Here is a 22,092-nt window from a genome sequence, read left to right as displayed (position 1 = left end):
CAGAATTTTTTTTACATTTCTGCATAAAAATGACTCAAAACATCAGTGGATTTTTACACAAGTCCTGAAAGTAGTCAAAGAGAACCCAATCAATCAAAGCAAACAGAAATTTTGCACTATTGGATTTATTTATTCAAGAAAATTAATCATTTGTTCGTATCTGTGAGTTGTTAAAAGTGAAGTGAACCCTTGTTTCCAGTATCTGCTGTGACCCTCTTTGTGCAGCATTAACATCAACTAAATGTTTCCGGTAACTGCTGATCAGTCGTCTACAGTGGCATGGAGGAACCACTTCAGTTCTGAGATGTTGGTTGGTTTCCTCACATGAACTCTTTCCTTCGTCCACAACATTTCCACTCGATTAAGGCCAGGAGTCAGACTTTGTCATTCCAAAACATTCATTTAACCGTTCTCTTCTTGGGGTTTTTGTCTTGCTGCATGACCCAGTTTCTCTCATATTCAGCTCATGGACAGATGTCCTGACATTTTCTTTTAGAGTTCACTGGTAGAATTCAGAATTCATTGGTCCATCAGTGATGTTCAAGCCTTCCTGGAACCAGATGCAGCAAAACAGGCCTAAACCAGGAGATTACCACCCCCATGGTTCATGGAGGGATGAGGTTCTGATGCTGGAATACAGTGTTGTTTCATCTCCAAATATAAAGCCTCTCATTTAAACCAAACTATTATTTTTATACAAAACATTTCCCAATATCATTACTGTTTCCAAAGTCAAGAAGAAGAAGCATTCTCCTAAGTTGTTGAGCAGGGACCTTAGGCTTGGTATGTATTATCATCATCATCCTAATCCTCCAGACTGAGCTTGAGGTCATCCTAAATAAATAAACAAAACACAACCAACAATACAAATTTGTTTAATTCTATACAGGCAGTTGCAGGTGTAGCAGTTGAATACTAAAACAACCTTGTTAATGTAGAGTTCAGTCAGCTGTCTGGGAATGATGAGACACTGTGCTTTGCTTCAAACAGATTAAAGATGATGACGGATGAACGTAAAGCGCAGCGTTCCTTTGGTATTCTGGATAGCTACCGACTGGGGCTTATTTTATATTTACTGCTAACAGAGAGAGAGAGAGAGAGAGAGAGAGAGAGAGGCCTCGCCTGATCACGTGGAGCTTTTTTCTCCCGCCTCATTAACTACTGCGTTAAAGACAGCGAATTTAAGAGTGGGACAAAGACTACACGGCCGTGGGATGTCCAAACGGAGCGCTTCACTGATCATGTCGTGGCGAAGAGCGTGATCAGTCCTTTAGCGAATGACACAATCTCGTTGCCTCCCAGTTTGGACTCGCCATAAACTCGGTCCACAAAGGAAATGGGTACCTGTTGTTTGGAAGAAGAGAGAACAGGTTTCCTCGGTCACATCAAAAGGCAAAACAACGTTGAAATGAACTTTTCATTTAGAGCTTGATGTAAGTTTTTATGATATATTTAACATTAGGTTAAAGCTAAAACCAAAATTGTCCTGATTCTATTTGATTTAGTTCAATATCAATTAGAGATATTCGGGTTAAGAAACAATTTTACTTTAAACTAAATCTAACGTTGTCACTTGTTTCAGAGATTTGTGGTATTTCCACAGTATTTTCTCTCCAGTTTCTCATTTTGCTCACATCTTCTTCTCTGTTGTCTGACTTTCTGAAACCTGTCAACTTTTAGGCCTGACGTTGCTCTCGGACTTGTGGCTTCAGTCATGTTTTAGATCTCATCTTGTTGCGTGGTCTAATGAGATTTGCTGTGCGCACAAGACCGCAGCAAGATTTCTAAAGAGAGGATGCAGGAAATGGTCTAAATTTTTAAAATAAAATCTATCCGAAGACAGTTGTTTTGAAACTGAAATATCTCTAAGTGATATTAAATTAAAGTCAAACCGATTCAGGAAATCAGTAGTGATATCCAGCCCTAGCTGGATATGAAAAAAACTAACTCATAAACCGAATTAAATCCAACACCACGGGACAAAAACAAAAACCGCGACCTCACCTCTCCGATTGTGTAGTTGAGCTGTCTGGCTCGAATAATCATCTCCATCTGAAAGACGTAGCCTTTGGACACGCAGCGCTCCACCAGACTCTCCAACACCTCCTTCTTGTACAACCTGACGTCGGCGAGGAAAGAGCAGCGGGAGCGTGAGGAAACACTTTGCGATTTTAGGAAGTCGGCGGCGCTTCATTTGCAACAACACTCCTTCCTAGCGCTCACCTGAAGCTGCCTGTGAGGTCGGAAGCGCCGGGTCTCAACAGCACTTGAGTCAAAAAGTTGGCACCCCGGCTGACAGAGAGAGAAAGAGTGAGAGAAAGAGAGAGAGACAGAAATAAAAGAAAATTTAACCTCAGCTTCTTCGCAATAAAGTGAGCAGAAAATTAACACAAAGCAGCGTCGACTAGCAGCTACCTGATGAGTTTCCTGCGCAGGTCCCAGCCGTAGACGCCTCCGTTTCCACTGTACCGTGTTCCAGACACCAGGTCGTAATTACCTTCTTTCTGCTTTCTGACAAAATAAGTCAAAACAATATTTTAACTAAAAAGATGGAGCATCATGTCGCTTCCAAGTATGTGTATTTTAGCCATGAGAAAAAACATTTGGAGACACTTACTGAATAAATTCTGGAATAAACTTGGGCTGAAATGAAAAACAAAGAACAATAAATATCACACAGACCACCACAACAACCTCTTCAGGTTTTATACGTTTTTTTTTTTGCCCTGATCCCATACCGATCATTTAATATTTAGCAGTGGTTGATCCAAATCCAGATCCAGTCTCTAAATGAACATAATTTCCTCCCCTGTAGATTCATCAAGGTTTTCTTCCTGGTATTCTCGTAGATGAGGTCTGCACCGTGCAACTAGATTAATAAAGTCCAACAAATAAATCAAGTTGCTAGTAATGAGTGACGATCTCCTACTATCAACTTGTCTTCTTCAATTTTTGGCAGCAAGCCATCTGCCACCAAGTCATTTAACAGCGCACAGCTTGCTAAATTACCTGGAGTGCACTTGTTAACATTACAAGCTTACTGGCAAATTAGTTTAATTACTTTGTCTGATTTTTTTTTATTTCTTTGTTTTGGAGTTAGCAGATTATGTCGAGTCTTTTTATTTATAGCTCTACTTAAGTTCTCACTTTGATAGTTTCTGCATTTGTTGATTAAATAAAACCCACTTTTTCCAATCACAAACACCCATCGCCTCACTGCTTGGTAAACCAACACGCAGCAAATTTAATCCGGCTGTGCTTCCTACGCCGTCGAAACGCATCAGGAAAAACGACGATGAATCTAGGAGTGACGGCTATGTAAGATTTCAGTAAGCTCCACTCACATGATGAGAAAGATCTGCATCCATTATGAAGATGAAGTTCCCAGTGGCGTGCTTCATGCCGTGGATGTAGGCGGTGCCTTTGAAAGGAAGCAGGAGGACATCAGTGGGCAGGTGGGAAGAGTTACTACGTCTAAAACGGTGTTTTCTCACGCGGCGTACAACTCACCCAGGCCTAATTTTTTCTCCCTCGGTCGCAGAAGCTGAAATGCAGAAGAGAGTTAGGGTTTAACGGGTTTACAAAATCCTCTTACATAGGCACAGGACATAAAGTGTCGCTTAAAATTATTCTTCTACATTTCTGCACAAAAATAACTCAAAACATCAGTGACTTTTCACACAAGTCCTGAAAGCAGACAAAGACAACCCAAACAAACAAATACAACAGAAATATTAAACTTTATTTATTCTAGAAATGTAATTAAACATAAGTGAAGCCTTGTTTTCTGCCGTGACCTCCTTGTGCAGCATTAACAGCAACTAAACGTTTCCGGTAACTACTGATCTGTCGTCGACAGCAGCTTGGAGGAATTTTAGTTGATTCCTCAGTACAGAACCGTTTCAGTTCTGAGATGTTGGTGGGTTTCCTAACATGACCCGCCTGCATCAGGACACTTTAGTCTCATTATTGAAAACACTCCTGAACAGATGGACTCTAATTTGGCCTTGAAATTAACTTGTAATCCTAAAGGTTCACTTACTTTTGCAGCTCAGAGATAAGTAATATTAGCTAATTTTCTTTAATAATCAAACACCCAAGTACAATACTTCAGTTTCATTTGTTTGATCAGGTTCTCTTTGTCTACTTTCAGGACTTGAATGATAAACCGGTGATGTCTGGAGTGATTTTTATGCAGAAACATAGAAAATTCAGAAGAATGCAAAGAGTTTGAAATGGCATATTTTATGAAAAAGAAAAAAAATAGTTCATTTGTGTGTTTTTACTTTAATCTACCTCCATTAGCACTGATTCTTAACTTACTATTTTGTCCTTTCCATAAATTTTCTGCAACTGCTCCGCCACCTCCAGTGTCCCATCCGGGCTTCCGTCGTCAATGACAATTATTTCATAGTTGAATCCGCTGTAAGCACAACAAGTTCAACAGATTGCAGCTGCATGTTTCGGTTTTATCTCTCACATACAAACACTCACTGACAGTTTTAAATAAACTGGAAGCTGAGCGGAACGAGGAGAGCTGCCGGTTTAGTGACAGCTCATCACTGTCTGTGGTATTAACACAGCGGTAACGTTAGCTAGCGCTAGCCGAGCCCCGGGAAACTCACCTCTCGCCGAAATATTTAACCAAAAGCCAAACTATTAAAGGCAGGTTTTCTCTTTCGTTGTAGGTCGGCAGCAGCACAGAGTATTTGTCTCCGTTCACTCGCTTTGACTGAGAGGTTTTTCGGCTCGCCATGGCGACGGGACAGGCTACGTGATCACGCAGCAGGAAGTAGTTGAATGCGGATGTAAATAGAAAAAAGCACACAACTTCCTGTTTGTTATTTTCAGAATAAAGTATCACAACAGGTCTTTTGCGTAGCGAAGTTATCTAACAATACTAAAACTATTTATTTTGGAGAATATTTTCAAAATAATTGCTGTATTAATCCATGTCTAGTCCTGTTATCTTACGCCATGACATTTACGAGTAAATAGAACTTTAAAATATGCAATGGAGATAAAGCTCTCCTTTATTTTGAAAAATTGACACATATATTTTAATACCGGAAATTGTGCCGCTTGCCGGTTGGTTGGAACTTCCGTTTGTGCTCTTCAAAATAAGCTCCACTGTAAATAATTCCCTCTGCAACATGGTTCCGAGCCTCCGCAGGTTCCTCCAACAGGTGAGGGTTTCGCACTACTGTGTTAACTTCAGTGTGCCAATAAAGTGCCAGGCTTTTATGCCGATTATTTATTTATTTATTGGTCCTTTTTTTTTTTTTCTTATCTTGCCCAATATTAAGCCCATGTTTGTTTCCTCATATATTTTATTTTGAAAGTCTTGCAAACATGAAGATTTGATTTCATTCAAACGAAATAATTTTGGAAAAAAAAACACACTTCATGAGACACATATTTATGGAATTTATTTTATTAAAAAGATTAAAAAAAATGCATCCAAAGAAAAACATTCGCGCTCTCTCTCTCTCACACACACACACACACTAATGCTGAGCACCCGAACCCTAGAAAATTAGAAAATGTAAACAGGTATTATCATGTAGAATTCATACAGTTTATATACATGAATAATCAAATAGAGTAGATACAACAAAAAATATACAGGGTATCATACATATGGTGACAACAGGCACGATCACAGTATCATTTATGCCATGGAACAAAAGGAAGCTTGTACACCATGGATTATGCATCATTTTCATTTGTCCTTGAGGCAGTTAAGGTTAAAATGGCAAACGAAAGACACGGAACAGTAAACACAGGTGGATAAACTATTTGGCAACGATACAGTGCATGGATACATAGACATAGCAACGAAAGGTTTCAGTGCGAATACGGCGCGTGAGACAGAACTTTACTGATCCCGCTGAGAAGGACAGATTCTCCTGTATGACGCTATTCTGTGTTAGGAAGCCCCAAAATTCATTTCTCCGGACGAGAGGAGGGAAATCCTTCCCGCATCGTTTCCTTTCCCACATCCCCGAGCGGCGAGTATAACAAGCGAAGCCCCTTCGTTGGAGCTCTTATTGTTCCGTCTGTTATTCAGCTCCAACGGGAGTCATTTCCACCGCTGCCTGCTTGTTGATCTCCACTCAGGGCTCGTAGCCATAGTAAGGGTCTTCTGGATGAAGAGAGAGCAAACACACAAAGGGTCAACACTGTATTTTGGTAGAGTCTGCAAACTTTCAGGAGAAAATCCACTTTTGAGTCATTTTTATGAGAAACTCAAGAGGAACTCTGAATAGTATTCAAGATGTGTCTTTAGTAGCGGCTCACCTGTTTGCTGGGGAGCACTGTGGCAGCCTCCACTACTGTCACACACACCCGGTGGTCCCATCTCTCCCGGCTGACCCGGAGGTCCGGTGACTCCTGTTGGCCCCGAGTTACCGCCGTCTCCCTTTGGACCAGGGACTCCCAGCACAGACTCACCCGGAGGACCTGCAGACAGCACACACTCATCATGACCTGACGTCGGTGCAGAGTTGCTAACTTTTGGATCATGTGTGCGTTACATAACAGATGCAACAATTTGAGGACAGATACCTGCGAATCCTTTAATCCCTGAGGGCCCCTGGACATTGGTTCCTGAATCACCCTTCGCCCCCTGCACACCTCTCCTTCCTGGAGAAAAGGACGACACAAATCAGTACTTGGGTGTAACACGTTTGTGCAGCACAAACCATCCACCAGAGGAAGTCTCACCCTGTTCTCCTGGATATCCGGTCCTGCCAGGTCTCCCTCTAGATCCAGTATTCCCCTGGGAGCCTCTATCGCCTGGTGGGCCCCTGGGCCCTGGTATCCCGGGTTCCCCCGGAGGCCCCACCGGCTCCTCGATAGGAGCTGGCTTACGATTCACCTCGTTCATGAAACTGTCGAGCTTCATCACCTCTTCTGAAATAAATAAAATGAAATAGCTTCTATAGCACTGTTTGCACGACATTAGACGTCATGTGATTGAGAATCTACCCCCTACATCTGCGTTTCATGTTTTGCTCATTTTGATTTGGGGCCCAATTTGACCTGAAGCGGGCCAGACCAGTAACATGACAGAATAATAACCTATAAGTAACAACAACTCCAAAGTAAATCAGGAGAATGTTTACATTTAATCAACTATCCTTTAAAAAAAAAAAAATAATGAAATATCTTAATAAACATAAGTGCAATTTGGGCTCATTGCTGTCTGCTGTTTAGTCCTGGGTCCCAGCGTTGTGTTCTGTCCACTTCTCTGACTAAAACAGTGGACAAATTAGGAACAGCAGTTGTTTTCACTGAAATCTTCTATGTCATTTTCACACTTTCTGCAAATTCACGCTGCGGGCCAGATTAGACCCTCTGGCCGTCCACTTTTGGCCCGTGGGCCGTATGTTTGACACCATTAATGCATCACTAAATATAATCCAACCCCTATAAATATGCATGTCATCCATCTCATCATCCTTCACAGTTTTGTTCTTTTGAATATTTTTTTTCTGTGAAGGGGCCTGGAAGCTATGTGGCGACATCCTGACTTTGCACTGAGAAAGGCCTGGATTCAAACCCGGAACCTTCTTTTATTTAAAAAAAAATATATTCCTTATTATCAATTCAGAATTTGCAAAGTAATTAAAGCTGTCAAAAAGTGTAAATTTTCCTCTGACATGCGGTGGAGTGAAGCAGAAAGTACCTGAGACATTACTATGGATAGTAAATTTGAATAAAATGTAAAAGTTCGTTTATCCCGTGCAAATGTGCCACATGAAACACAGGCGTAAGCGGGACGTAGATGTTCTAGCTCATTTTACTGACCGGTTCCTTACTTACTATGTACTAGTTGCTCACAGGCCTGTGTGACCAGTTGATAGATCATGGCCATAGACTGAGGTTCGCCCTGTAAAAACAGCCACAGTTACGCCATCTAACATCTAATGCAATGAAAAGCAATGCATCATAATGTTACGAGAGTTTCATGAACCCACCTTTTCTCCCCGTTCCCCTTTATTCCCTGACAGACCCTGTAAACATGTAGACATGTTTAGAGACAAGTGCACAAACGTGAGGACAGACAGACAGACATGCTGCTATGTGTCCCTCTGGGCTTACCGTAGGTCCAACTGGTCCAGAGGGACCCCGGTCCCCTGGAAGGCCTGGATATCCTGGCATCCCCTGTAAACCCTGTACAGTAGTAGAGTTTCTTTGTTATTAACAATATTATATTTCACATAATTAGATCAGAACACATTTACTAATGCAGAGTTTGCTGCGTCCAACCACAATAACCAAACTAAACCAGACTTTACACGGTGGCCTGAGGATGGCGCCAGAGGAGAACTCATGTCTGAAATGGTTAATTCTCAGTCACTTTAATCTCCATCAGCACATTAGGATTCAACAATGAAATCATCTCTTACCCTAGGTCCAGTGAGGCCAGGTGGTCCCATGTTACCTTCGACACCCCTAATGCCCTGTTCAAACATATTACAGAGAGATGAGGACAAAGAGAACGGCTGACGTCCACTCATCTGTCTTGGCTGGGATCAACAGGTCTCACCTTGGGGCCTGGGATCCCTTCTTCCCCTTGTGGACCCGGAGGCCCTGGTAAACCCTATAGGGAACGAGAATGAGAAGCTTGTACGTAGGGCAGCTAGAGGCAGATGGATTCAGTCACTACACTATTACACTTTAACCTCACCTGAACTCCAGGTCGCCCAGGATCTCCCTTTTCTCCTCTGGCTCCAGGCGGACCCTGAAAAGAAGAATACGAAAATATTACGACAGTTTAGAAACTCGTGAACCGCTGTTACCGTCGCTAGCCTCAAAGCCACAGAGATCTTCTGTGGTGGACGGAAAAGTAGCAGCATGGTACACATCATCTCACCATCGTGGAGTTGAATTTGTTTAAAACAGAATGGTTCATCTCACAGGCATGGATCATTACGACATGTTCAGGACAAAATTTTCAGACGTTCAGAAGACAAAGGCCTTAGAGATAAATTCAGATGATATTCCTCGTGTCATAAAGTCTAAAATTACATCTGAATATTGCTCCAAACTCATCTCCATGGTCCATTTGACCAAGAGAAAAGCTACAAAATCACTGACTGCTGCAAACAACTTCTTCTTCTTCTTCTTCGTCATCTTTATCAAATGTTCTGTTCTATCTCAAAGAACAGCAGTGTTAGTTCTCTTTCTGTTTTACATTTTTTTCAAATATCAAAGGGTGAAAGGTATGTTTGTAAGGTTGTTTAGCATTTTTTATTTGGATTTGATGATCAAAAAAGTACACACAGATGAAGATTTAAGTCACCCACCATTTTGCCCTGCACGGTGATGCCTCGGGGCCCTGCGCCGCCCACAGGTCCAAGGCCTCCCTCGAACCCGGGCTTCCCTGGAGGACCCGCCTCCCCCTGATTAAATGAAGACGTCAGGTCAGTGTTGCATCAAAACAAAACGGTCACGGTGCGGTGGCAATGATCGTCTGACTTTTACATGTTCATTTCGACACTTCGCCCAGCTACACCTTTCCCATGGGCAGATTAGAAATCAACCCTTCTTCTATAGCAAGTGTTGTACAAGTCTCCCATGACACTAAATATCATGCAAGCATAGCCGTCATATCTTTTCTGTTAGACTAAACAGGTTATGTGGAATACTACACATGGCTGAATATTTTTCCAACTCTGGGGTTGTGGACGACGACTTGCATTATCTTGTGGAGATAACGCGTTATTTCGAGGCTCCGTTTCGGTGCCCCAGTCACTCCCACTATATGGATATACTGCGCTGCACTGAGCTAAATATCTTCCGAAGGACTAAAAATGACACCAAAATGATATGGGTGAGTAAACGATCGTATTTTATGCCAGAAATAAGGTCCAGGTTGTAAAAAACAGTAGTTCCCCTTTAAGTACCTGCCAGCACTTGCTGCTGTTTAATATACACAAACAGCGGTTTGTTGTGTGTTCGTCATGACTTGGTTAGATTACACATATTTTGGAACAAGCTGTGAGTGTGAATGGTTGTCTGTCTCTCTGTGTTAGCCCCGTGATAGACTGGAGACCTGTCCACTGTGTACACCGCCTCTCGCCCCAGTGACAGCTGGGATAGGCTGTCATTTTCATTTTCAGCTCACCTTTTGGCCTTGATCTCCCTTGTCACCTTTCTCGCCACGAGGACCTGGCTTCCCCTGAAAAACAAGAAAAAGACTTTTAATACCTTAAACACATAAAATTTTAATCCACCAAGTAACTCTGGGTCTTTTTGAGGTGACATACAGTTGGTCCGGTAGAACCAGGAGCTCCAGGGATGTCAGAGGTACAGGTGCAGGAGTACGCGGGGGCAGGACAGCTCTCCTCATCTCTCTGAGACAGACACACAAAGATGAACGCTCACGCTGCATAAAATGTCTGTAAATATTATATAACCACTGGGAAAAAAATTATTTTATGGAACTAAAAACTAGCCCACAACAACACACTGACCACTCCAGGCAGATCGCAGCAGGTATCTTCCGAAGCCCACGTGGTGTTACAGACAATTTCAAAGGACTGCAGCTGAAACTGGAAGCAAAGAAGAACAGGAATGACAGTTGTGATGCTAATATGTAACATAGAGGTGCACTTACTGTTGCAACTACTATGTAATATTGTCTCATTTCCTTGTACGACTAAGTACTGAAGTATAATATTTCTGTTTTGTTTTTGATCTGATTGGGTTCTCTGTGTCTACTTTCAGGTCTTGTGTGAAACTCTGCTGATGTTTTGAACCATTTTTATGCAGAGATGCAGAAAATTCTGATATACAATCTGTTAAAAGACTGAACCTGGATTAATATAGCAGAAAAAAAAATCATAAATAAATGATAAATCAATTACTGGGGCAGATCCACTGTTGGGTCCCCGGGTCTTCACCAGCTTCCCAAGCATCTCAAAGCCGTCGGTCGGCAGGTTGCCAAGAGGACGGGCAGGCCTCTCGCCCACGCGCTGGCAGTCCACAGACAGAGACACACTCACCTGGCTGACGGACAGGTGAACCTGCCAATCAGAAGAAGAAGGGGAACTGATCAAACTCAGAACACCGTACGCCTCCCCTCCATCAAATCAAAGACACGTGTGTTACGTCAGTTTGGGGGATATTTATGCTAGTTCAGGCATAGCTTGAGTGACACAAACAGCAATGGCATAAAAATGTGATGGCATTTTATAGGTTCATGTCATTCTGTGCAGTGATATTTGGTCTTTTCTCAAGTGGAATACGTGGTAGTTTACTTATTTATCATGTCATTTCAGAGGAATATTTGTTTTTAGAGCGATCCTCCTAATGGAGCTGTCAGTATTCATGATATTCATACCTTTCAGTATACTTTTGCATATTTTATTTCTCTACCCTTATTCTATTATTTTTACCCTGCGGCCATAACATCTAAGTTTCCCTTTGGGCGCATTTCCTCATATACACTGATCAGGCATAACATTATGAACATTATTCCTAGTATTGTGTAGGTCTCCCTTGTCCTGAAAATGGACAAGGAGACAAATTTGTTCCAATCTGCGAGTTTCAAACGTATGTGAACCCTTAACAGCAACTAAATGTTTCCGGGAACTGCTGATCAGTCGTCGACAGTCACTTGGAGGTGTGCTTGAGTTGCATAAACAGGAAGTATGTCGACATGAAATCAGTTCACAATCTTTTTAGCCTACATTTGCTTACATTGTGGTAAATTTGCACCATTTGCTTGTGACGGCATGTGACAGACTTATTGGGTTGTCTCCCTCTTATGTTTTACGTCTTAAGAGCCAAGTTGTGACATGCTAACGTGGCTGTTATCAGCAGTGTACAAACACCAAATTACTGCATATTCTCAGGAAATCCTTAATTTAAGATTATCCTTTATGATTTCTATGCGCATCATTACACATTTTGCATGACAAATATGTGACAAATAAATTTTCGGGCCAAATGAAAATGAAGGCTACACGGTCCTCCACCTTTTGAGTGTTAAACCTCACCTTGTGAAAACTGCCATAGAACAACTTGTGGACCTGAGGCTGGTCAAAGGTCAGTTCCTGCACCTCTCCCCTGTAGTCCAGACTGAAGTACAGCAGCTGCCTGGTAGCAGCTGTTTGGAAACACAAGTTATGTCTCACATTAAGGCTTTACAACAAGACAAAGACGCTTCTTGTATCTCACTTTGGTGTTTTTCCCCCATCGCCGTCTATTTTAAATTAGCTCTAGAAGTGTGTATTTTCAAATTCACTTTGAAAAAGAACAAAACAATAATGGATTAGATGTTGCTCTGACTGATGTGCTCCTTTATTGTCAACTAATTTCTTGCTCTTTAAGAAAAAAAAAATGCATCCAGCTGTTAAAACACATTTGAGCCAATAGTATAGAATAATATCTGCTGTCCCTAACGCATCTCTACCGCTGGATCAGAACCAAGAACAGTTGTTTGTTGTGTGTGTTATGAACTGATGAACTGGGGAGATGATAAGATCTTACTGCAAGGTCTGAACATTGCAGGAATGTTACTCACGGTCAATCACCACTCCCATCTTTGGCTGGAAGTCATTGTCAGTGAGCTGCCAGAGAGCAAAGGGCTCCCGGGGCGTATCCTGCAACATGCGGAAAGCAATGCTGATGGTGTGCTCTGGAGAGAAACCTGCAGGGTGGATAAACCTGGAAGGAGAGAATAGTGGGAAAACGGCATTTTAAAACTACAGAAATACGTTTAACACCGTTTCACAGTCACACCGGAGTCTTTTGAGGCGTGCAGGACACTACTGAGAACGGTTTATGACACCGTGGTTGCATCAGCAACCTTCTAGGCCGTGGTCTGCTGCAGGGGGAGAATCACAGAGGGGAACAAGAAAAGACCGGAGAGCTCCATCTTGTTTTCAGCAGAGCAGGTGGCTGAGAGGAGGATTGTTGGCCAAACTCTCACCCTCTCACTGTATGGGACTGTTGGGTTCATGTCAGGGCCTTTGAGGGGAGGGGCCTCTGCGGATCATCCCACAGATACTTGATCAGTTTGGGATCTAGTGAATTTGGAGGCCAGGTCAACACCTTGTGCTGTTCTTCATGTTCATGTTCACACCAATGAATGTCAGGCCCAAAAGTTTCCCAGCAGAACACTGAATTGTCACAAGATGGTCAATGTTATTTACTTCTCCTGTCGGTGGTCATAATGTTGTGGCTGATCGGTGCAACAGGCCCTCCGAACACACACACGACTCGAGTCAACTGTATATGAGTACTTCTATATATTAGATGGAGCAAGAAGAAGAGGTGAAGTTGAGGGTCAGAGCGTCTCACCTGGTGCTCTGCGTCAGCTGAACGTCCCTGTACAGGGTGTAGGTGGGGAGGGTGTTGAAGACGAAAGGCTCGGCCGCCACCCCCTCTACGGACGAGTGAGCTCTCTGGGTCAGACCAAACGCCTCCATCATGTCGAACCCTGAGGCAGCACACACAGAACAGAAACACGGTCTAGTGTGTCTTTCAAGACACCCTGCGGGTATAATCTTTTTTTGTGCTATGATTCATTAACTGTCGTCTCACCTTTAACAATGTTGTTTCTGATGGTGACTTCAGGACAGACTGCAACACCAGAGGGCAGTGTTGTTACAGGCAAGACAGATAAAAACATGAACACAAATCTGCCGATGACGATTATACAATTACGTCTCAGAGAATGTTATTATCGTGAAATGCCACACACTAAATCTGTATCACGATAAATAAGTGGCAACAAGCAACTAATATACCCGGAAAGAAAGAAATGCCACAACTGACGTACTGCTTGTTTAGCCGGGAACCCTTTTAAACTCTCTGATCAACGTGAACTCAAATGATGTAGTGAAAAACCTTAAAACCTAATTCCTAAGTTACCTTCGTTGTGGATCGGGTACATCCGGGGATGGATGGGTATCCTGGCTGGAGCTGTGGCTGCAAAAGAAACAAGAAAAGTAAATTATGATGCAATAAGCAGCAACAACAAAATGAAATGAAATGTTTTGCTTTTTTGTTTTTTTCTTTTTATCTGCAGAAACAACCGCTGTCACACATTTTGTGGTCCCGAAATAATTCATTTAATGAGAAAATGTATAAAAATCAGCCTTTTATGGTTCGCTATGGTAACTAAGTTTTAATGCAAACATAAAACCAGCCCGTCGGAGGGTCCAGTGAGGCCTGCCGCATGAATTTTTGCGAAGTGCTAACACGACATAGAAGACATTAACTGCTATTTGTCAATAAAAGTAACTGCTACTCTTAATTTGTCCACTGTTTTAGCCTGAGTAGCAGACAAATCTAAAGAGCTATGAACTTATTTTTCTAAAAGAGGAACTACTGTTTTTTTACAACCTGAACCTTATTTCTGGCATAAAATACCATCGTTTACTCATCCATATAACTTTTGTGTAATTTTCAGTCAGTCGGGAGATATTTAGATCAGCGTATATATTCAGATAGTGGGAGTGAATGGGGCACCGAAACACAGGCTCTAAATAACACATTATCTGCCGCGAAACTCGTTCATTTCACCAATATTTTGTTATGTTACGCTAGTGCTATTCCCTGTTGAGTCCGGAGTTACCCGTTATCATCATCTGGGGTCTGTAGATTGACCTAGAGACCCCGGATGATGTTTTCTGACCTGGATGATGTCATCTCTGAGCGTTGCGCGCAACCGCGATGGTCAGAGATGATGATAACTGGTAACTTTGGACTCAACTAGCGTATCATAACAAAATATTGGTGAAATGAATGAGTTTCGCAGCAGATAATGCGTTATTTAGAGCCTGTGTTTCGGTGCCCCATTCACTCCCACTATATGGATATACGCGGATATAAGTATCTGCCGACTGACTCCCGGCAAATTATATATATATATATATATATATATAAGGTCCAGGTTGTAAAAAACAGTGGTTCCCCTTTAAGAAATTTTATATTGTTCCTAAAAATGTTTTGTAAAAGGATAGTTCATTAAATTTAAACACTTTCATAATGCACTTGTAATTCTTTGCACTAAAACTAAGTGGAAAACTTATTGTTATTTATAGTTTATGAAGCTGTTATGTTATTGGTCCGGCCCCCTTGAAATCAAATTGGGCTGTATGTGGCCCAATTTGACCCTTTGACTCCCCTGGTCTAATGTAAGTTGCTGCGATCTCTTCACACCTGTCGGGTGGAGAATGGAGACGGCGGCGCCCTCCGCCGAGCCGAGAAGCGAGTGCACGCCGATGCGATACAGCGTCTCAGGCTCCAGATCCGTGAAGCAGTGACTGCTGCTGGACTCGTCCACGGTTTCTTGTTTCGTTTGCTTGTCTGCGAACGCACAGTCACACATGCACACCAGTTAACGGTTCGGTGAGTAACGGTTTCTGAGGAGACACCAAACAGCTGCCACGTCCCGCGGATGTGACAACGGATTTACCTTTCACAGACTGGATGACGATACGGTATCCATCGACGGCAGACACGGGTCTCCATGACACACAGATGCTGGAGTGGTCTGACCTGACCACGCTCACGCTGCTGACTCGCAGACTGGCTGGAGAGACGAGAGATAAAACATGATGGACCATGATGGATTAGAACCCAGAATCTTCTTGCTGTGAGGCAAACACATTTGACTCACTGGTTTTGCCCTGGGCCGAAGCACTGCCTCCCTCTCTGTTGCGGTACTCAGCCGTGACCAAGATGCTGTAACGAGTATCCGGCTGCAACGACTCCAGCACCACCCGCTTATCACCACCTGAGACCAGCACCTGTGGACAACGAAACCAGGTAACGCCCTCAAGTTAGAATTGCACCCAAGCTACACTTTTATTCGCAGCGTGCAAGGACACCGAGGATGGGAGGACACTCACTGTGCTGTCCTGGGTTTCAGCTCCGGTCAGCGGCGTGTAAGACACACGGTACTGGAGGACGTGAGCGTTGGGAGGAACCCAGCTGACCAGCATGCTGACCGCAGTCTCTTCGGAAACCGATACGCTGGACGGGCCTCCTCCAGACACTGCAACGGCAAAAGACGGAAGACAAGAAGGTTCAATAGATTTGATATTTACTTCAGGTTAAAACTTCAGTTATTTTTGGACCTTAAAAGTGTCTTTATAAGATGATAAATCCCTTCTACATCTACGGTTGTCTCATTTAAGTGTGCTCACTAAATGTGCGAATGAATGGCTTTGACATGAATTCCTCTGTGACGGATTATGCATTCATTCATTTTCTGTTATGCAGGCACATAAAACTAAGTTAATAAAGACTATTTAAATGATAAAAGTAAAAAAAGTACATCTAAAATCTTATTAAAACCCAATTTAAAAAACAGGAAAGGCTCTCTGATAGTAGATTTTCTCGGGCAGAGCCATGGGACCCAACATTATTTGGGCCCACAGTGTAATATTATAAGAGCTGCTGTCCCTCATGATTTGCCAACGCTGTTTCAGAACCACGAACAGCTGTTTGTTGTGTGTTGCAGGACTTGGGGAGATGATGCACATGCAGTCTTTCGGTGTTAATCAATTTACTACTTTAGATACCTGCACAAATCTCACATTATAAGTTGACCCTTAGAGGTCTGCAAATGGATCAGAAGAGAAGTCAATGAACACTTTTTAGTTTTCGTGAACTAAAGCCCTTAAAGAACAGACTCCAAACTAAGGAAGTGGGCTGACATAAAAGACACATTACAGTATTTAAGGCGTGACTGGTGCAAATGAATGTGACTCACGGGTGCTATAGCGTATGGCCACGGCTTCACTCTGAGCTCCGTCTCCGTACAGAGCAGACAGAGACACCTGGTACTCCTTATCGTCCTGCACCCCCTCCAGGATCGCTCCCTCGCTATCGCCACTCACCCTCAGCTAAAACACACAGCGGGGATTAGAGGAGCTGCGATTTACATCAGTCATTACACATCGTGCCCTCCGGCCATCCACCTGTCTCAGGTCTCCTCCGCTCAGGGAGATCCACTTGATGAGGTAAGACACAACGTCGTCAGCTGCAGCCTCCCAGCGCACGGTGATATCGCTGCCTGAGAAATTAGTCACCCTGAGGTCTGACGGGGAAGGAACCTTCACTAGAGAGATGGAAAAAAAATACATGGTTTTTATTACAGCAGAAATCATGAAAGCAGAAAGACAACCCAATCAAACAAATGAAACTGAAATATTATATTTGTATATTGCATCAGTGAGTTGCAAAAGAAAGTGCACCACTAGGAAAAGTTAATTTCAAGTTCACATAAGTGTTTCCAGTTAATGTACCGAGACTTAGGTGTTGTCCAGTGTCCACCAACAAAGATCACTCCAAAAGCAAGACGTATAATAGTCTACAAGTTCACAAAGGAACCCAGGGGAACTTCTAAGCTTCTAAAGACCTCTCTCTCATTGGCTAATGTTAATGTTCATGAATCCACCATCAGGACAACACCGAACAACCATGGTGTGATGGACAATGACACTGCTCTCCAAAAAAGAACATTTCTGCTCGTCTGCAGTTTGATGGATAAGCCAGAAGACTATTGGGACAATGTTTAGTGGAGAGATGAGACCAAAGTAGAACTGTTGTTTGGAGAGGAACCTCAGAACCTCGTCCCATCCATGAAACATGGAGGTGTTAATGTCCTGGTTTGGGCCTGTTTTGCTGCATCTGGTTCCAGGATGGCTTGAACATCAATGATGGACCAAAGAATTCTGAATTATGTCAGTAAATTCTAAAAGAAAACATCAGGACATCTGTCCATGAGCTGAATATTAAAAGAAACCAGGAGACAACGAGCCCAAGAACACAAGTGGTTCTACAGAAGAACAAGATGAACGTTTAGGAACGGCCAAGTCAAAGTCCTGACCTTAATCCAATAGAAGTGTTGTGGAAGGACCTGAAGTCAAGCAGTTCATGTGAGGAAACCCACCAACATCTCAGAACTGAAGTGGTTCTGTTCTGAGGAATGGGCTAAAATTCCTCCAAGCTGTTGTAGACCACTGATCAGCAGTTACCGGAAACGTTTAGTTACAAGGGGGTCACAGCAGATACTGAAAACAAGTATTATAATCTGCTTTCATTTATTTAATTAAATCAGTTCTTTTTGTCTACTTTCAAGACTTGTGTAAAAATACGCTGATGTTTTGGGTAATTTTCTCTCAGAAATGTAAAGTGGAATAACTTTTAAAGCTGCACTGTTCGATCTCAACCTCCAAGGCAGTGTTAGATGTTGACTTCAATACACTTGAAGGCATGGATGTGCGTCTTACGTGTGGTGACGTTACTGGTGAATGCTGCAGACAGGCCTTGCGGGTAGTGAGACTGGACTGAAACCAGGTATCTGGACAGAGAGGACAGGTTCTGCACCAGCACTGAGTTCAGGCCTGTCACCTCCACCTGGAAAGACAGACCAATACCAATGACCGACAACGTCTGCGGCTCAAGTTCCTTGCTTGTAGCATAGAAGCTCAAAGTGAAATTATACTATTCCGACATTACAAAATAAAACAGAAAGCTGGACTTCTTCCCCTCCAAAGGCGACACCGTGTAGTGTGCCTCAGCTGATTGTACAGGAAGCAAGCTTTATAGGGTAAGCAAGGGTAATAACTTATCGACACAGAAACAAGAAACCTCTTCTAGGAAAAGATTGCAGAAAGTGCAAATGATAAAAGATGAGGTGGTGACTCTCTGCTTGACGATAACGGGTAATTGTCGGAAGCAGAACGCAATTAAAAATTGGAAATGTTTAACCAAACTGCATTCTCAGTCTCTCCTTCTACAGTTTAGAAACATGTGCACACGTGTTCATTTTCAACGACGTTGTTCCACCATCTGACTCCCTGTAGCTTAAGTTGTTTACAACAGGCAATTATATTCTAATCAAACACTTGTTTTGATAATTAACAGAGCCAAAAGCTACCTCTAAACACAACGTGGGGTTAATGGGTAATCATGCAATCAGTGGTTTGGTAATAACGCTAAATTACTGTGACTGAAATTGCTCCCTAACCATACCACACCCATAAAACCCACATTTCTTAATTTTAAACATTTAGCTTTTCTTGTTCCCAAGACTGTATGGAGTCTCACTGTTCTCATTAAAATGCATTCTTTGTTGTCTCTCTTAACTGTGATGCTGGTTCTCTAGTCTTTTTAATTTAAAGCCAGGGTGTTTGGTACGATACCTGCTTGACGTCACTGCCGTGGTTGGTGCTGTAGGTGATTCTGTGGCCGGGAACGTCCACGGCGCCCGGCACCCAGCTCACCCTCAACATACTGTGGGTGACCATCGGGAACTGAACACTCAGCGGCGGAGGGAGAGGGACTGTAGGGTATTGAAGTATTCATTTCAATTCATTTTTTTATTGAAATGGTGTTAATAACAGAATAAACTGTCTCAAGACAAGAAGCTTTATAGAACCCAGAGCTTGAAACCCTCAGAGCAAGAACAGCTGCTTGAGGCAGACCAGGTAGAGGCAGAAAATGACAAACATCTGTCATACATGTTAAATTATAGAGTAGAATTAGAGGAAAGTAGAGGACAGGTGCTCACTGCATCAGGGGAAGTCCCCCAGCAGCCTAGGCCTATAGCAGCATAACTATGGAAAGGTTCAGGGTCATCTAAGAAAGCCGTAACTAGAAGTTAGGTAAGGTTTAAGCTTAACCTTAATGAGGAAGAAACCTTGAGCAGCATATGGTGGGACCCATCTGCTTGAAGCCGACCGAATAGAGACAGGAAAAGAAAGAAAAAGAGGAACAAGAGGGGTGGCAAACAAGATGACACATACACCTCTAGTTCCTCTATGTAATCTTTTTTGTATGATGGATGAAATTAGAGGATAGGTGCTCAGAGCCTCATGGGAAGTCCCCCAGCAGCCTAGGCCTATAGCAGCAGAACTATAGTTTCAGGGCTACCTGAGTCAGTTTTACACCCAACCTTCCAAGTAGAGAGGATGGAACTAAATTTAAACGGGAAGAAAGGCTTGAGAAGAACCCAGTTCTGAGATACATACATCTGATTAAATCATACCTGCATCAACTACAGATTATACAAACAAGAGTACAAGATATATACCTAAAGCAGAAGAACTAAGAAATGGTTCAGGGTCAGGCAGAGACAGAAAAAGACAGACAAGAGGAGGAACAAGATGACACATACACCTCCATCTCTTCACCATAATTTAATTTGTATGATGAATGAAATCCTGAAGTCCTCCAGCTCTCTAGACCTATAGCAGCATAACTACTTGATCTCTGAGTCACTTGAGCCAGCTCTAACAATAAGCTTTATCACAAAGGAAAATCTTAAGTCTACGCCTTTGAAAGTGGAGAGGATGTCTGCCTCAGCTGAAGTGTATTGCAGAGACGTTGATACGAGTGAACTGTCTGTCTTTGTGAGATCTGTTAGATTATAATAGAAAGGGACATTGGTAGAAACATAAATTTGAATTAAAGGAGAAAGGGACAGGAAAATGAGAAAAGGCTAGCCAGCTGGGGCCTTTCTGTTTGTGTGGGTTTTCTTCCTCTCCCAGTCCAAAGACAAGCTTGTTATGTTAATTGTTGATTCTAGACGGCCTGTAGGTGAACACGTGAGTAGGAATAGTCGTTTGTCTTTTGGTGTTGGCCCTGTGATTGACTGGTGCCCCCTCCAGGGTGTACCCCGCCTCTCTGGGATAGGCTCCAACCCACACAATGACAGATAATGAATGAAAATAAGAAAGTGGAACTGCAAACAATCTTACATGTGGTGGCAACAGCGGTGACGGGGTCACTGGGATCCTCGTCATAGAGGGCGTACAGAGTAACAGAGTAGTCCGTCGCCGGCAGCAACCCCGCCAGCTCCACTACTGTCTGATCTGCACCGAATTTCTCCTGCAGAGACACAGAATCAAAACGATGAGCTTTGTTGCTTGGTTTAATTTCATCATGGTTCCATGCCGAGACTCAAGAGATTCACTTCTCACCTCCTTTGCGTCATCAGGCTCTCCATGGCTGAGTGCTGAGTACAGGATCATGTACTGTGTCGCACCGGGTGCTGCGTCCCAACTCACTCGCAGCAAGCTGTACGAGGAAGGAGTCACCTCTAAGTCGGCAGGCATGGCCAAGGACACTGTGGGACAGGGAGACAGAGGAGTTTCGCAGCAGATAATGCGTTATTTAGAGGCTGCGTTTCGGTGCCCCAGTCACTCCCACTATATGGATATACGCGGCGCTCTACTGGATCTAAATATCTTCCAAACGACTCCAAATGACACCAAAGCTATATGGGTGAGTAAACCATCGTATTTTATGCCAGAAATAAGGACAAGGTTGTAAAAAACGGTTATTCCCCTTTAATTTTCTATTTAATGTGACCCAGGACTCATTGTGTGTTCACGAGGGGTTGAACAGACTAGTTGACTTGTCAGTTTGTTCGACTTCGCCGTGGTGCCATGGCGCTTTAAGCATCGTTACAACTAGTCACTGATCACGTGATAATAACAACATGGCCGCCTTGTAGAAGAGACCTTTAGCTGCAGTAAATAGAGAAGGCTGAGTTGCTGCCTGTTTTTATACAGGCTATGCGCAGTGTGTAGCACATGAGCTGTCTGTTCTGACTTTAAAAAAATCAGAAGTTGTGCAACCCCAAGAACTCACACTATTAAAGGAACATGGTCAAATGTGTCCCAGACCACCTCCAAATGTGTCTGAGATCAGATCACTCAAATTAAGCCGGTCTCTTGTGATCAGATTGCCCTCGATGGATGTGGCCTCCTGGAATTGACTCCAGTTCTCCCTAGGTTTCTTTAAAAGGTTAAGCGGGTTTAACCAATGGTACGGTCATCTCACTATTTATCAGTAATGTCAGTCTTACGTGTAGTGACCGTCCCTCTTAGTGCCAGGCCAACGTTGTCTTCATACACAGGGAAGATGGACACGTGGTACAAGGTCTGAGAGGAGAGGCCTTCTAGCAGCACGCTGGACTCAGAGCCAGGCAACACCACCTGGAAACAAAGCATCGCTCACAGTCGGACAAAAACTTCTAGGACATGTATTTCCAAACTATTGTGGAGACTATACGTTGGGAGTTCTGTTCTGGGATGAGCGTAAGTGACTTGG

General features: G+C 43.1%; 2 protein-coding genes across 2 annotated transcripts in view; both read right to left on the bottom strand.

Moving 5' to 3' along the window:
• Positions 1 to 859: 859 nt before the first annotated feature.
• dpm1 (dolichyl-phosphate mannosyltransferase subunit 1, catalytic) lies at positions 860 to 4,776 on the bottom strand. Its single transcript, XM_084552630.1, has 9 exons — positions 4,626 to 4,776; positions 4,324 to 4,423; positions 3,511 to 3,544; positions 3,345 to 3,421; positions 2,618 to 2,643; positions 2,416 to 2,511; positions 2,224 to 2,292; positions 2,005 to 2,119; positions 860 to 1,344 (listed from the first exon to the last, which is right to left on the bottom strand). Exons 1-9 carry the CDS (start codon positions 4,754 to 4,756, stop codon positions 1,240 to 1,242), a joined length of 753 nt encoding a protein of 250 aa, XP_084408756.1. The 5' UTR covers positions 4,757 to 4,776; the 3' UTR covers positions 860 to 1,239.
• A 650-nt stretch (positions 4,777 to 5,426) lies between these two features.
• LOC311493971 (collagen alpha-1(XX) chain-like) overlaps positions 5,427 to 22,092 on the bottom strand; it is a 34,963-nt gene continuing 18,297 nt past the window's right edge. The window contains exons 12-42 of the mRNA XM_084552795.1: positions 21,848 to 21,977; positions 20,958 to 21,103; positions 20,736 to 20,865; positions 19,179 to 19,318; positions 18,264 to 18,390; positions 16,950 to 17,089; positions 16,742 to 16,874; positions 15,876 to 16,021; positions 15,644 to 15,773; positions 15,440 to 15,556; positions 15,184 to 15,330; positions 13,891 to 13,947; positions 13,561 to 13,599; positions 13,318 to 13,456; positions 12,539 to 12,681; positions 12,012 to 12,121; positions 10,878 to 11,036; positions 10,485 to 10,562; positions 10,278 to 10,364; positions 10,136 to 10,189; positions 9,315 to 9,410; positions 8,696 to 8,749; positions 8,555 to 8,608; positions 8,415 to 8,468; positions 8,107 to 8,178; positions 7,983 to 8,018; positions 7,828 to 7,894; positions 6,727 to 6,915; positions 6,568 to 6,645; positions 6,301 to 6,462; positions 5,427 to 6,145 (exon numbers count right to left, since the gene is read on the bottom strand). Of these exons, the coding sequence (XP_084408921.1) occupies positions 6,117 to 6,145; positions 6,301 to 6,462; positions 6,568 to 6,645; positions 6,727 to 6,915; positions 7,828 to 7,894; positions 7,983 to 8,018; positions 8,107 to 8,178; positions 8,415 to 8,468; positions 8,555 to 8,608; positions 8,696 to 8,749; positions 9,315 to 9,410; positions 10,136 to 10,189; positions 10,278 to 10,364; positions 10,485 to 10,562; positions 10,878 to 11,036; positions 12,012 to 12,121; positions 12,539 to 12,681; positions 13,318 to 13,456; positions 13,561 to 13,599; positions 13,891 to 13,947; positions 15,184 to 15,330; positions 15,440 to 15,556; positions 15,644 to 15,773; positions 15,876 to 16,021; positions 16,742 to 16,874; positions 16,950 to 17,089; positions 18,264 to 18,390; positions 19,179 to 19,318; positions 20,736 to 20,865; positions 20,958 to 21,103; positions 21,848 to 21,977 (3,243 nt within the window). The 3' untranslated portion in view covers positions 5,427 to 6,116. The remainder of the gene's footprint in view (positions 6,146 to 6,300; positions 6,463 to 6,567; positions 6,646 to 6,726; positions 6,916 to 7,827; positions 7,895 to 7,982; positions 8,019 to 8,106; positions 8,179 to 8,414; positions 8,469 to 8,554; positions 8,609 to 8,695; positions 8,750 to 9,314; positions 9,411 to 10,135; positions 10,190 to 10,277; positions 10,365 to 10,484; positions 10,563 to 10,877; positions 11,037 to 12,011; positions 12,122 to 12,538; positions 12,682 to 13,317; positions 13,457 to 13,560; positions 13,600 to 13,890; positions 13,948 to 15,183; positions 15,331 to 15,439; positions 15,557 to 15,643; positions 15,774 to 15,875; positions 16,022 to 16,741; positions 16,875 to 16,949; positions 17,090 to 18,263; positions 18,391 to 19,178; positions 19,319 to 20,735; positions 20,866 to 20,957; positions 21,104 to 21,847; positions 21,978 to 22,092) is intronic.

The sequence above is a fragment of the Chelon labrosus genome, assembly GCF_963514085.1.
Source record: "Chelon labrosus genome assembly, chromosome: 10".
Taxonomy (NCBI): Eukaryota; Metazoa; Chordata; class Actinopteri; order Mugiliformes; family Mugilidae; genus Chelon; species Chelon labrosus.
This window is presented reverse-complemented; position numbering and strand designations above follow the sequence as displayed.